This window comes from Sinocyclocheilus grahami, unplaced genomic scaffold, assembly GCF_001515645.1.
Source record: "Sinocyclocheilus grahami isolate Dianchi unplaced genomic scaffold, SAMN03320097.WGS_v1.1 scaffold1185.1, whole genome shotgun sequence".
NCBI lineage: Eukaryota > Metazoa > Chordata > Actinopteri > Cypriniformes > Cyprinidae > Sinocyclocheilus > Sinocyclocheilus grahami.
In genome coordinates this window covers 387691-403925 of record NW_015506364.1, presented here as the reverse complement: position 1 = coordinate 403925, position 16235 = coordinate 387691, and the positions used below count along the sequence as shown (strand labels likewise).

The following is a 16235-nucleotide window of genomic DNA, read 5'->3' as shown; positions in this document are numbered from 1 at the left end:
CTCTCTCTCTCTCTCTCTCTCTCTCTCTCTCTCTCTATATATATATATATATATATATATATATTCACCAGTAGGTGGCGATAAGTGACTGTCTTTAAGCGTGAGATTGTATGATCTATTCAACAGATTTGTTCAAAACACTGATCTGTTCAGCAACTAAACAAGTGACTGCATTTGTGAGTGAGACTGAATCACACAGGAATGGAATATCACCTACTGTGTGTTACTTTGAGATGCATGACGGTTCTGCTATTACTTGTATTTGAATTTTTACTGCATTTTTTACTGCATTTTGTAAGACAGAAACAACTAGACATGGTACTATGCAGTCATTTATATTTGTAAAACGGTGATTTCAAAGGGGTCATATGATGCGATTTCAATTTCTCCTTTCTCTTTGGAGTGTTACAAGCTCTTGGTGCATAAAGAAGATCTGTAAAGTTGCAAAGACTAAAGTCTCAAATCCAAAGAGATATTCTTTATAAAAGTTAAGAGTCAACCACACCTACCTAACACGCCCCCACATGTCTACATCACGATGTGGAAAGAATTGCATAACGCCGCCCAAATGTTCACGCAAAGAAAGAAGGCATAACTTTTATTCTCGCTGTAGTATTGTTGCCGCTGCCGCCATGCCGTTGTATTTACAACACTGTTCCAGAACAGTTCAACCCAAATATTCAGATGTGTGCAGCACATTTTATGGAGGACTGTTTCCTGATCCTGGTAGAGTAGACTACAATGCCGGCTGTTCTGACTCACAGCCTGTAAGTACTTTTTTATATTTAAAGAATTTGCCACCGATGATTCAAATGCCTTCAAATTATCTTTATTTTGGGGCTTTTCTCAGCAAATATTGATGTATTTAATTCATTGTATCAATTTTATTAAAATGTTTGACAGAGCTTGCTAAAATATTTGTTAAACTGAAGTGAGTGACTGGCGTTTCAGTTCTGCTGACATTTCTGCTATAGGTTCTAAACCATTAGATTAACAGATGATTGCTTTTATGTAGCATTTCAGCATGTACAATGCCAAGGCCTAAAATAAGTTTTCCTCCTGGCCATGTAGGGTCCTCTGTCAGAGAAGGACACAGTCAAGTTTGCTTTCCTCATTTCTATTATATATTACACCCTGTCTGCTTCACCTCTCCCTTGAGAAATGACTCACCTAGTATTGTTTGGGCCATCAGCCTCATTTTTCTCTCTCTTTTTCCCTCTCTCAGTTTTTAATTCAACACATTTTATTGCTTCAACACTTTTCTGTAAGTATTCGATCAATACTGGACTTGTAGGAACAGCCATAAAATATATTTTTACATTTTCTGAAGACATCATGAGTGCTGTTGGCTTGTGCAAAACTCTTTGCCATGACACTAAAGTGTTGTTGGTGGTTCCAGGCCTGTGCTATGCAGTTGCTAAGGTGTTCTGGGTGGTTGCTAAGTTGTTGCTTAATGTTTTTAGTCAAAAGTGCCAGAATATCTTTGATTTTCAGGTCTCTAGCCATCAGCGTCAATGGGATTTTTTCATTAATTCATCATCCATGTCATCATCCATCCATAATGTATAATAAATAAACACTGTACTCCCGTGCTCTACTGCATGTACAAAGTGCATCTGCTGTGCAGTGATGGAGTGCTTGGTGTTTTGAGGTGAGGGGCTCAGCTGTAACTAACGGACGTCGAGCTGACAGTGACCTCTATTCTGACTTGTGGTTATATGGGCAGGGTCATTCCCACTTCATTTCGCAATCGTTTTCTTAACTGAAAAGTTACACAATGGATGTCCCAAAACACAGGAGCATATATCTCCTGTCTAACGTCCTGCCAGCTCTCCTCAATGCATCACCACCGTAAACTAATAAAAATGACAAAAGTACATGATTACTAAAATGTAAAAACCTACAAAAAATGAAAATATAAAAATAAAAGCTAATTCAAAATGTTAATAAATATTCTAATAGTATATAAATAATATTAAAATAACACTTTCTAAAATGTTTTCTTAGAAGTTTTTCTAAAATTAAAATTAATAAGAGTAAGAATATAGAGCTATACAATTATTGTGGATAACAGTTCAGACAATTTGGTTTTGGAAGAGTTAATATTGAAATCATTGATTTTTGAACAGTTTGAGATCTCTTGAAATCTCATTGAGATCTCTTTTGAAGATAAAGTCAATGTGAGAGTGAGACCACTGGGGTATTTTATTTTTATTTTTTTCAGGGGAAAAGAAAAATCAGGAAATGTAAGCAAATTGTCTAATTTACTGTTTTTAATTTATTTTTCTTTCCTATAGGAGTTTGCATGAATCAGTACAAGTCTCACTTGATAGATTAGTTCACAAGCCTGCCAGGCAGATTTAGCAATCCTAATTTAGACACAAATGAGACATTACAGCATGAGGATAGAGCTATAAAATTGAAGTAGAACACTTAGTCTGGATAATTGGTCTTTGATGAGAAAAATGTGAGCTCTCTAACCTTTGCAGACTTTGTGTTTTCACAGTAAGCTCAGTTTAAGACATAATTGACATCTATTCTGAAACACTTTTGGAGATTGCTGACATCCTTTTCTCATGAGAACAATCTGAGAAGCAGGAGAATTAAACAAAAGTCTCAGTTCGCTTTCCATTTAATGTAATTTGCTGTTAGAGAGAAGACATATATTAAATAGATCTTCCTTCCTATATGGGAAGGTATTTCAGATTCTGAGATTGCCTGAATCTCATAACGGTGTCTCTAATAAACAACTTACTCGATAGATTAGTTCACAAGCTGGCCGGCCAGTTGTAACGATGCTGAATTATTTATAGGGTGAACGTGTCAAGCTCATTTATGCTTGCACTGAACTTCCCTCTGTCATGCTGGAAGGAAAAGAGACAATACCTTAGAGATGCTTAGAGTCAGAAGGTTGCGTTTTATACCATGTTTTATATTTTTACTCCTTGTCTTTCTTCTGCTGAAGCCAAATCCACTTGCACTGTGCCAGCAGAGTTTTGGTTCACAGGGCAGGTGAGAAAGATGCAGAAGGGAGGGGGATTGTTCTGTGTTAGCCCAGCATTGGATGTTTCGAGAGAGGGAGTGGACCAAGTCTTTCTCTCTCCTCCTCTCTCTTTCTCTGTCTCCATCACTATGGAGTTGAGGCGAGGAAACCACACAGCCAGTGGAAGCATGCGTGAGCTCAGGGTGCTAAAACAAAAGGCACACTATCTATCACCCACTATATCATTCCGTGGACTTGCACATCCATTACAGTGATGAGCATAAGAGAGAGGCTGAGCGGGACACGTTACCAAGGAGACTACATTGATGAAATACAGTAGCGTCTTGTTTTCCATGTTTGCTGAAGTCTGAAGGAACTTAAAAGCTGTTATGCCAGGCTCTGCCACTCAGGAGAACATCATGAAGGTGAGGCTTAACTTTCCCTTCAGGCTCCAAATACCCCATCAGAATATTTCCGCTGAAAGTCTGCATTTAAATTGAAATTATTATTATTATTTTTTTTTGCTCAGCTGCACAGAATATGATTTCGATACTGGGTGACTCGTAAAACTCCCAAGAAATGTTTGGGTCGAATTTCATCCCCCATAAAATAAAAAAATAAAAAAAAAATGTAAATTATGTTTTGCATAAAGAAAGTTATTTTAGCACGACTAATTAATATCAACATTTTAAATAAGTGCATTACTTTTCAAATTGTCAGTATTGGTTTTTAATTACTGTAATGTGGGGACATTTTTCATATATATATTTAGAAAATATTTTAGAAAATATTCTTTATTTATATGAAAATAAATGTCATCAATTATCTTGTTTTTGTAATATGGTATGACATATAATAGTGAATAATATAATATAAAATTATATAATATAAAATTATATTATATTATATTATATTATATTATATTATATTATATTATATTATGAAATATGTCCTGAACATAGTGAGAATTTAATAGTTTTGTATTTTTTATTTTTTCAGTGGTGTCTACAATTGTGTATGTTCTGTATGGAATTTATTTTATTTTTTGAAAAACACATGAAAATGTTATGTGTGTAGTTACATTTAGTCAATTTATCTGTTTTTTTATTTAAAAAAAAAGTTTTTGTTGGATAAGATTATGACTGAGAGGAGAATGTGTTTTGTAAAAATTCATTTTTCTCTCACACGTTGATACAGCATGTACAGCATGGTTTACAGTAGTCTGACTAAGCTGCATGTCAGGCCTTTTTGATTGCATGTTAGAACGCTTAACTCGGCAAGACTGAACTCTGAAAAGTAGCAGATGAGGTTGGAAGGAGCAGCACATCGTCCTGTCAATCAAATCCGTCAGCACAGACAGCTCGATGCAAACACAGCATTCATTTGACATACTCCCCTTCAGGCGGAGAAAGTCTCTGTTTACAGACAACTTTAATTCTTCCATTGCCTCTGGCAAGACACAGATTTAAGTTTTATTACAGTGGAACAAATCTAACATATCGTTTGATTACCGCAGTATATACTTTTAGCTTCTAGAAAAAAAATACTAATCTTTTGAAATACTTCAAAAGATCACATTCTCTTAAAGGTCTGAAAAACCCCAATAACTTGCTCAAATAAACACTACTTCAGTGTTACATGTACTGTGTTTAATGATATTTCCCAAATGATTCTGAACTGGTTTTAAACCAAACTAAGTTTCAAACATCTTTTGAAATAAAGGAAACACCTTCAATGATATCTCGAATGTCAAACTTAAAGTAAAAATCCAAACATAAAGTCAATCATGACTGTACATGAGTGTGTAAGGGTAATAAAGGGGACACTAATTGACCAAATCCATTTGAACTGTAAGAAGGTTAATGCCTTGCATTAATCTGCTTGCTTCATGTACTCCCTGCTCTTTAATTAAACTTCACTTTGCATGTTTCCTTCAGAGGAAAACGATATACGATGTATATGTCACTCGCTGTAAAGCTGGGACTCTGATGGAGGCCAGCAGATGGGAAGGGAGACAATCTCTCTCAGGGGAGATATGTTCAGGGAAGTGCAACGCTAAGCAAAAATCAAGTCACTCATGTGCACTTTTTTTGGAGAAAAAAATCAAAAGTTCTGAGTTGATGACAGCGCTGGTTCTCAAGCAGTATTGCTTCAGGACCCATACTGTACTTTGGCCATATGCTTGATTTGCTCCTAAAGAAATATTTCTGATTATCATCAACAGTTGTGCTGCTTAATATTTTTGTGGAAACTGTGATACATTTTAAATCCTTTGATAAAATTCTTTGACACATTTAATGAATTTAATGCACTCACCCTGAATTAAATTTCTAAACATGCTGACCTCAAACTTTGAACGGTAGTGTATATTGTTGATAAACCTGTATGTTTTACAGTCCTTACTATGCATAATTATATGATTTATGATTCACATTTAGCATTGTTCTTTCCCTGCTGTCCACGACCCTATCAGCAGCCCACCATCTGAGAACTACTGCCCTTCAGTACACACCACGTTTTATCCATTGACCACATTAATATTTATAGACACTTTCCTGGGTTTCATGCTGATGCTTGTTTACAGCAGTGGATTGGAGAGAATGCTGCATAGTGAGAACACTCACCAACAACAAATGTATCTACCTCAATACTTTAGAAAAATCCACCAAGCATATAAGGAAAGCTCTTCCTTCTGTATAATAGAATTCAGGTGAAAATTTGACAGAGTCACTCTATCACTCCCTCAGTCGTAAAATTAAATTATAGCTGTAGATTCCAGAGCAGAGAAGTACTATTTTGAATGCAATAAATCTTGACCCTGCAAATTTAAACTGTCACCAAAGTCAGAAACCCTATATTAATAATTTCAACAAATAAGTCAAGACAAACTTATCTAAAACCTGTATATTAAAATGTAATTGACAGAGCTCTCTTTGTATGTCTTTTGCAGTCCCAGCAGAAATGTATTGCTGTGTTTGCACTGGTTTGCTGCTTTGCTGTCCTGGTGGCTCTAATTTTCTCTGCTGTGGACGTCTGGGGAGAGGATGAGGATGGTGTCACTGAGGAGAACTGCAGCAAAAATTGTCGGTAAGAAGCAGTTGTCACAGATCATACCCTGATGAAGTTATTTTCTGCAGTACATATGACCCAAAAAGTACACATGGGAGCACTGCATATTCAGCTCCGTGTTTTGTACCTTTAGCCAACATGAGTTTGTTAATTGCATCTTGATTAGGTATAGTTTTAGACTTCACAGCTGACTTAAAATTAGTTTTGTCATCATTCACTCATCTACACGCTATTTTAAACCTACGTATATTACTTTTTATTCCGTAGAACAAAAAGAAGATTCTGAATAACACAGGCCGATGCTACATTTTTTCGATGCAATTACAATAAACGGGAGCTGGAGCTTTCACACTGCACTGTGGTTTCATAAAATTATCATTGCTGTGTTCCTGAAGCCATACAATAGCGCTGCTTTTTGTGAGGAACAGACTGAAATTTAATTCGAAAATAAGTTCCCTCCACTCATTCATTCTGTCAGAGAGCTGAACTCATGAACAAATCATTCAGACTGTTTTTTTGTGAACTGAAAGAAAAGATCTGACTAAAAGGAATAATCCTCTCATGAACATCCCAAGGTGAAATGATTAAATATCAATTAAAATATTGGTCTGTTCCTCACACAGGACTTGGAATAAATTTGGGAACTTTCATTTTGGAACTTAACAGCCCTATTTCACATTAATTTGTTGTACTGTATATTAAAAAGAGTGGCCAGATTCAACGTTTTTAGTTCCATATAGAAAGGAAGCCATATGGGTTCAGAACAACATGAGGGTCTGCTAAATGAATAATGTTATATAATGTAATGTAAATGAGTAAATCATTATAATTTTTCTTTAAGACTTAACTGCTTGCCCAATAGTTTTTAAGAATAATACGCAACAGTGAATCATACATTGAATCATATGTGCATTAAGAAAGTAAATAGGTTCAATTTTGATTTCATGTTGACTTCAATATATATATTGTGCATAAATCTATAAACATGTTCCACAAGCTAACATCTTCTGACTTACATCAACATGCTCTTAGCATTGTCCTTGTGGAGAACGTCCCAGGAGAGCTGTCATTCAACCCCAATAGTTCAACCCATCTCCCGCTTACCATGGGTCTCAACCATCTTTTGGACCAAGCAAAATTGTCAGTTGAGATAGTGTCGCCATACTGGGCTCTGACCTCCAATGATCAGGGGTCACGGCTTTATTCCTCCTATCAGGTTAGTTAGCCTACGTTTATACTATTACAATTGATGGGCGAATATGCATTAACAACAATTCTTTATTTCTATATATCTATATCTATATATATCTATATCTATATATATCTATATCTATATATCTATATCTATATATATATATATATATATATATATATATATATATATATATATATATATATATATATATGCTGCATTGTATCAATATAGTTATCATAATTGTGTCTTACTTAGACAAACTATAGTTCCAAAATAGTTTTTGGGATTTAGGGGTGCACTGATATTGTAACTGATAACTTTTTATTATTATTTTTTATAATTGATTAAGAAATAAAGCACTAAAAACTGAAATAATTTTAAATGCCTCTGTACAGTATGAAAATTGGATTTTCATTTTGAGATGTTTTATCAATTTATAAGTGGTAAAGATTAAGTGCATACTGCACATTTACGGTGCCCCTAAAAGGACATGGTATAATGGTAAAAAAAAAATAAAAGAAAGAAATGAATGAGGGAAAAAATATATGCTTTTGCGTTCTCTTACAAACCTAAATGAATTCCCCCTAGAAACTTTGTGTTCACCATTCAAGAGAACACAGATGTTTTATGAGAGACCGCAAAATTTTCTTGTGGGAACAAAAAACATTTGCAAAAGAACACAAATATGTCACATGAAATAGAAGGGAAAAAATATATTTCAATGCTTTTGCGTTCTCTCACAAAACGTTTGCTTTCCCCTAATGTAATGTAATGTAAATGCTTTGGAAGATAATGCACAAGATTTGCAACAGAATGCAAAAGCATTGAAATATTTTTCTCCCATCTACATTTTTTTTTTTTTACCATCCCCATGTCTCCTTATGGGGCTCCGTACAAAGGTAAAAAAAAATTAAATTAGGAAAATGAGTATGCACAATTCAATAACAGAATTCTAATAAACTCTAATATTGGCCATTAACTGTTGTTCCTACTGTACCTACTTTCTACTTATGATTATGCATCTAAAATGTCTGATTTATAGTCATTTGCATATATTACATATGGTATTAATATTCTAAAATCTTTTTCTATTTTCTAGGGTCAGTATTTGTTTCAGAGATTGTTAAGCCTGAAGTCTCGAGGTGTCAGATTAAAGATTGTTAGCGACCAGCCCAACTCCATTGAGCTGAAGAGCATGTCTGACCGCTGTGAGTGAACTCAAATCTCTCTAGTTAATGTTAATTGATGCATTGATTTCTGTCTGCTGAAATGCTGAATACAGTACTAAAGCAGTTCTCTCAAGGCAAAACACTGTAAGATCACACACACAGGCTGTCATAAACTGGCATAACTCTTTGGGCTTTTTGCTTCTCCAGTCCCTCAAGGCTACACACAAGGTCAAAACATCGTGAATGTGCAATATTGTTGAATGTGCAGAGTTGAATTGCAGAGATCTCTCGTTAAGGTTAACAGGGCTTAACAGTTTCCAAACCATTGCCCGAATGGCTGTCTGTCTCTCCCAGATGCAGAAGTGCACTACGTCAACATGACGGCCCTCACCAGAGGAAGACTGCTTTCCTCATTTTGGGTGGTGGACAGGAAGCACGTTTACATTGGCAGTGCTGGCATGAACTGGAAAGCGCTGTCCAAGGTAAAAAATTTCATCCATTTACAGTGGCCTCGAAAAGTACTTGGATGATATATGAGTGTTATTGCAAAACATAACAAAATATGAAACCTGGGAGAATTTAATGGCCAGTCACACTACACTCTTTGTTCCTCTGACTTCTATTCATACACATGCGAGAGAGAAAAGAAAACGCAAGCTCATTCAAATTTTGAATGAGAAATTCCAAAGTTCAAGTTTGATGAACTCATATGAACCATATGAAGCCATGTGACCAAAGTAGATAACATTTTTACATGTTGGATGTATTATATGTAGATGTTTTTTAAAGTGCCCCTATTATGATATTTGAAAGGTTCATAATTTGGTTTTGGGAGTCCCTAACAACAGGTTTACATGCACGCAAGGTCAAAAAACACTTTCATTTTCTTATAATAAGCATTTAAATGTACCTTATTTCTCAACAACCCTCAAACGATTCTTTCGAAGATTTATCTTTCCAAACCCCTCCTTTGCACGAGGCTACTCTGCTCTGATTGATCCGATGACCCAGTCTTTTGTAATTGGTCTACTGCGCACAGCACATTTTGAAAATTGGAACATAGTAAAGACCCAAACAATAATGGTATATGCGTTAGCCGAACGCAGACATGGAGCACTGATAAAGCACTGCAGTTTGTAAATCCTTTATCATGACTCCAAGTAATAAGAATGACAGATGTTATATATCAATCGGCACATTTCTTGACAATAGCGGGCCCACAGCTGATTAGCCGGAGATCTACAGTTGCACTGAGTGTATACACAACCCAAAAAAACACACACAAATATGTAGTACAGTCATGAAACTCTAGATGGGGCAGGTTGACGGGTTGTTAACGTAACTGATGATATTCAGAGAGTTAAACGACTTGCACAAGCTGATTGGTTCATGCTGCATATGCAGCCAATGAGCTTACTGCCTTGCATTTATATGGCTGGCTAGCATCCACTAGAGATTCCTGCAGCGCGCTTTCAGAGTTTCTCTGAAACCCTCCACCTTCCCCAGCTCCACCTGTATAGATCTGCTACGGGTTATTTTTATGCTATTTGTGCAACAGCAATATGTCTTAAATACTCAGGGCACTGTATCGCCGTATGCATTGGCAGTAGCAAGTTCCTGTACTTGCTTGCAGCAGCAGAAATAATCTACAACTACAGCAATAACCAACAGCAGCAGCAATTCAGCAGCAGCGTAACAGATCTATTCCGCCAAGACCAAATACATGAACATTGTCATATCCATCACCATGCAAAAATCTTCCGAGAGTTGTCATGATTGAACTACATATTTTGCACGCTCGACAGAACATTACAGTAACAATTATTAATCATACTTAGAGGTTGTGATTCAGAGGAGCCAGCTGGTCCAAACAAACTGGGCACTGACCTATCTTTCAAGGACATCCGTTTTACGAATCCCGTACTGAATTCACAGAGATTTGGGAACGGGAACACAGCAAAATTTGGGATTATACTGCTGTGGCATCGCAATAAAGATAAATTCTGATTCTTCACAGCTTCATCCTTTGGAAGTGAAAATAAACCGAATTTACTTCCACAGTGCAGAGCACAGTGTCTTATCGACATTATGTTATCCACACGAACGACCTACGGCATTTGAGGGGGGTTCAAGTTTTCGCGGCATGTCCACGCAGAACGTAGGCGGGCATTATGCAAATGTGGTAACTTGTGACGTGTGAACTTCACGAAAATGGGATTCAAATTTTAAATGACTCGTTTAAGCGATTCAGAGTTGACTCTTTCAAGAGAGACAATAACTTTATTTATGATGCACTTTCAGCTTTACAACTTTGCAGACTGTTTACATTCACATACAGCTACGTTACACACTGCATGAAAGGTAATTTTCAAAAAACCATAATAGGGGCACTTTAAAAAGACACTGTAGAGTGTGATGTCCTATTATGACTGTTACTGTATATAGAAATTTTGTGTGCAAGGTCTAGTGTGACCGCCACTTTAGTTTGAAGAAATATTGCACAAGCACATTTTTCAAGTAAAACTTTTCATATTTCATATCAAGATGTGTTTCTTCTTCCTGTTATTTCTTTCAGCTGAAGGAGCTTGGAGTAATAATGTTTGACTGTAGTTGTTTGGCTCTGGACCTGCACAGGATCTTTTCTTTCTACTGGCAGCTGCAGTACAGGGACTACATCCCTTCAATCTGGTCCAAGAGAGTCACAGCAGTGTTCAGCAGAGACAAGCCGCTTCAGTTCAGACTCAACAATACAGACGCTTCTGCCTATGTGTCGGTGAGAACAATAAACATATTTCATACTCTCTTCTTTGTCTGACTCAGGTGATCTGCCAGTGTACATCTATTTTTAAAATAGAAAGGGAAGGCAGAGGATAGTTGCCACACATTTTACTCTGTTATCTTTAGTAGCCTGCTACCAATTTATCAGGGTAGATAAGGTTGACTATACAGTAAATCTTACAGTTACTGAGATACAGTCCTTGTGACAACTTCCCTGTGACAACTAGCCCCTATGGCATTATGCCTGCAAAATGAATTATACACCTCAACAGTAAATAAATAAATAAATATATATATTAAATAAATAAAAATAAATAAATAAATATACACCACTGAAAAGTTTAGGGGCAATATTTGTTTAAAAGACATTAGTACTTCTATGACAGTAAAGACATTTATGGTGCAAATAATTCTATTCTAAACTTTCTATTCACTGAAGAAACTGTTTTCACCATTGATAATAATAAGAAATGTTTCGTGAGCAGCAAATCAGCATATTATAATGATTTCTGAAGGATGATGTGACACTGAAGACTGCAGTAATGATGCTGAAAATTCAGTTTTGCATCACAGGAATAAATACAATTTTATTATGTATTAAAATTGAAATATTTCACAATATTACAGTTTTTCCTGTATTTTTGAGCAAATAAATGCAGCCTTGGTGAGCATAAGAGACTTCTTTAAAAAAACTTTAAAAATTCTTACCGACCCCAAACCTTTGATTGTGTGTGTGTGTGTGTGTGTGCGCGCACATTTTTGTGACATATGAGGACACAAATTTGTATAATGACATGGGTATGACATAGGTATTACAAGGACATTGAGGACATTGCCCCATGTCCCCATATTTCAAAAGGCTTATAAATCATACAGAATGAGTTTTTTTGAGAAGGTAAAACTGCACAAAGTTTCCTGTAAGGGTTAGGTGTAGGGTTGGTGTAGGGCAATAGAAAATACAGTTTGTACAGTATAAAAACCATTACGTCTATGGAGAGTCCCCATAAACCATAAAAACAAACACCTGTGTGTGTGTGTGAGTGAAAGTATTTAATTACAGTACTTAATAATAATAATACATTTGACATTTTATTGCACAAACATGCCACGATCGATTATCCAGTTCCATGCACTTTGAAGTATGTTTACATCTATGTCCATTCTACAGTGATTTTTTAATGTAAACTGCTGTCATTGGTTCCACTGCATATCATTTGATTAAGGTAAATTCACTCACTCTGTAGGTAATTTATCCCCGTGATTCTTTCCACCCCAATGTGTGTCACATGTGAAGACACTGGCCATCGGATTCTAATCTGGGTGTAATGAATCTTGACTTCCTTCCAGCAACAGGATGTTTACTCGACACATCGGAGACATCCATCATCCCATTCAAATGAATTGTGCTGTAGTGTTATAGGCTGCTGGGAGACATTTCTAGCTCAGTGATAAAATTCTTCTCCTGACAATGATGTATGTACACAGACGGGCATCTCATTACCTTACCTGGTGTACTGGTCATACGAATTGAAGCTGGAAAAAAAAACTTTTAAAAGAAAACTGCTGTTTTATCTATTTTCCCCCAACTTTTCTTCATAGACGTCACCAGAGCTGTTTTGCCCCAAGGGTCGAAGTAGAGATTTAGATGCCATACGACATGTGATCCAAGAAGCCAAGAGATTCATCTACATCTCTGTAACAGATTACCTGCCCTTAGTCAACCGCAGCTTCAGAGGATCACCAATCATAAGGTAATGCTGGTTTTCACAGGCACAGGGTCATTTATATGTTTCAGCACTAAAAGATGGCTGTTAATAAAGGAAATGGTCAATTTAGTGAGGTTTGTTAAAGCAAGTAAAAAACTGCCAATAAAAAAAAAGGAAAAAAACCTTGAAAGGATTTCTTACGACAATACATATTTCAAAAGAAAAGACACAGGAATTATTTGGAAAATCACTGAAACTTGAAAAGTCTCTAAAACATTTTAACCTTTCGTGTAGTGTAAAGCTAAGCTATTTCTCAAGAACGTATGCTATATGGTATGATTTTTATTTTTCTATTTTTACATGTAATTTAATATTAATTAACTTGATTTTGATTTACTTATTTTTTAAAGTAATTTTGTATTTACTTTTAAAAAATGTATTAAATCTCAAAATCTTCTAATACAACATGTTTATTGTCATTCATGTATTTAGCCATCTTAAGAAAATTGGATGATTTATTCAACTAATCATTCAATTTGATATACAATATTACATTTCTTCAATATTACATTACAGACTGTTGATCTTGATGTTCACTGAATTATTTGTGAAAACTCTTGCCAAAAAAAAATAAAAAATCAAATTGAGATAAAATATTTACATTTAGTCATTTAGCAGATGCTTTTATCCAAAGCGACTTACAAATGATTAACACTATGTTGTCAGGTTTATGTATCTAAATATTCAACCTAGGTTTTATCAAGTGAATTTGTCTTAAAAAAACATTTAGGTATTTTCACTTGAAAACAAAACAAAGATACTAAAAATAGATTTGTTTGATGTGTAAATCTTTGGAGCTATTTATAAACGCACAAATTTGCTCTTTTGAAGATTTATGACTTCTCTGTATGCTACTTCCTTACATCAACACTCATTTGGCTTGTAAAATGTTTTTTTTTGGTTCAGGTACTGGTCGCCAATAGACGAGATGCTCCGGGAGGCTGCAGTACTGAGAGAGGTCAAAGTTCGTCTCTTAATCAGTCTGTGGACACGTACACATCCACTGACCATTAACTTTATGACGTCAATGCAGGCTCTATGCACAGGACTGCCAGTCTGCTCTATAGAAGTGGTGAGGAAAGAATCAGTTTGATTGATCTGTTTATATACGTACACACAAACCCAAACATATATTTTACAAGTGTTTTACATATAGGTTATATTTTACATATGCGTGTCTGTTTTGAATCAGAGATTTTACAGAGAAAAGGAGCAGATGGGAGGATTTCAGCACAGGATAAATGAGAATAAATTTATGGTGACAGACAACGCAGTGTACATCGGTAAGACTCTCTCTCTTGCACACACACTTAATACAGTGGTTCACTGGCTTGACAAAAACTGTATATTTGTACTGCCAAAGCAGTACAAAATAAGTAAAAACAAAACAAATAACAATAGTGCAGTTGTGTAAAATAAGGGCCCGGTTTCACAGACAGGGCTTAGACTAAGCCAGGATTAAGCCATAGTTCAATTAGGACATTTAAGTAATTTTTATAAACGTGCCTAGAAAAAAACATTACTGGTGTGCTTTTTGAGACAAAACAAAGGCACTGATATATTTTAAGATCAGTCAGTGCAAGTTTCTTTCAGTTGAAACAGCTCAGACTTACATTTTAGTCTAGGACTAGGCTTAAGCTTTGTCTGTGAAACCGGGGGAAGAAGTATTAAATGAAATGTAATATTAAAAGGGATAGATTAAAAAAACTCAATTTGCAATAGTTCTAAAAATAAATATAAGTAATGAGGCATTTAACCATTTTTATGTTTGTCTTTCATTGTCATCTGTTCATGGTCGACTGTGGCATAATAAAAGCTCCGCTGCTTTCGAGCCGTGTGTCACGCTCGTTCAGCGGCCTCACTTCGCTTCGACGGCTTTCAGCCTCACCCTGCTTCATTCTACTACGTTAATAAATCATTAGCCCATCCATGAACATGATTTCTGCCCGAGTCCCGTCAGATTACATCGGCTGTGTGGATGAAGACCACAACTCCCATGATTCCACACTCAGTCACCGCGTCATCAAACTACGCCTTTGCTTCTTTGTTTATTTTGAATACGTGCCCTCTAGCGGCGAAAAATTACATATTGTGCCTTTAATAAAAACATTATTCTTCCACCAAACAATGTAGTTCCTCAGAATAAGTTGTGGTTGCAACAAAGTGGTTGCCAAGCAACACACAAACGTAAACAAAGGTGTATGTTTGTAGAGTAATTTACGTGGCTCAGCCAATCAGAATCAAGGACTGGAACTATACGTTTTATAAATCATATTAATTCATATACAGTTTATTGGATTTTACATTAATATTCAAATTTTCTGTCAATTAAGGGAATCTGGACTGGGTTGGCAGTGAGTTGGCTTTCAATGCAGGAGCCGGGCTGGTGATTCAAGAATCGGAGAACCAGCAGGAAGGGCAGGACTCGATTGTAGAGCAGCTGACTACTGCTTTTGAAAGAGACTGGTTTTCACCCTACACAATAAGCCTGCTCCCTGGCAGCACGACCCTACAGGAGAGCCAGCATGGGAGGCAGAAACTGCAAGCTCTAAAGACAAAACCAGAGGGCAGAGAGCATGAGTGAGCGGCTCAAATTTCTCTATGAAGCGGGACCAATAAGCCAAGGACTTTGTGCCTCAGAACATCTGCGCCATGACTCTAACCATTTGAATTTTCAAATGCTGTCAATGGAACTGAATAATAATCTCTGAAGGACTTCTGTGAAGGAAAAGATTTTTGTGGATGCTTTCTTTTTAAAATTACAGTACAGCACTTTCAATGAAATACTCTAAATCATTATATAATGCATGCTTGTTTGGATAAGAAACAATCAGTACCATTAACTGAGAACTGTGGAAATCATTTTTTTCTCCAATATTTAGACTTTTCATATTTTAAACCAAAATATTCAGAGACTCTGCTCATGGAAAATTTTCGAGACAGGACATTGCCAAAATTGTATAATCACTGTGTAATTTGCTTTTCTCAAGAAGTTCATTAGTCATCCTTTTTTAAAATCAAGCACATTTTTAATGAAAGACATTTTGAAAAAATCTGCATATACGCCAACACACTTGCTGATTACATATGCGGCCTCGTAGCTATCATCACTTTCTGATTGACTAGATATTATGGCACATCTGACACTGTGTGTATATATATATATATATATATATATTTATATAATGTTTACATGATGCCGCATGCACAGCCTTGCATTAATATACAATCTTACGCACAAGAAGAGACTGTTTTTCATATTGAATACTAACTTG

At 35.9% G+C, this 16235-nt stretch overlaps 1 protein-coding gene across 2 annotated transcripts in view; it reads left to right on the top strand.

Moving 5' to 3' along the window:
- Positions 1-15901, top strand: part of LOC107567729 (inactive phospholipase D5-like) — a 21072-nt gene extending 5171 nt beyond the window's left edge. Inside the window, exons 1-10 of one of the 2 annotated variants that reach the window (XM_016253469.1) lie at positions 3011-3408; positions 5934-6070; positions 7085-7268; positions 8347-8455; positions 8771-8898; positions 10992-11189; positions 12794-12945; positions 13867-14032; positions 14153-14243; positions 15294-15901. In XM_016253469.1, coding sequence (XP_016108955.1) covers positions 3373-3408; positions 5934-6070; positions 7085-7268; positions 8347-8455; positions 8771-8898; positions 10992-11189; positions 12794-12945; positions 13867-14032; positions 14153-14243; positions 15294-15544 — 1452 coding nt within the window. In that variant the 5' untranslated portion in view covers positions 3011-3372 and the 3' untranslated portion in view covers positions 15545-15901. Of the gene's footprint in view, positions 1-3010; positions 3409-5933; positions 6071-7084; positions 7269-8346; positions 8456-8770; positions 8899-10991; positions 11190-12793; positions 12946-13866; positions 14033-14152; positions 14244-15293 lie in introns of those variants that run through there. The other variant, XM_016253468.1, reaches the window with a different exon arrangement.
- The last annotated feature ends 334 nt before the right edge of the window (positions 15902-16235 follow it).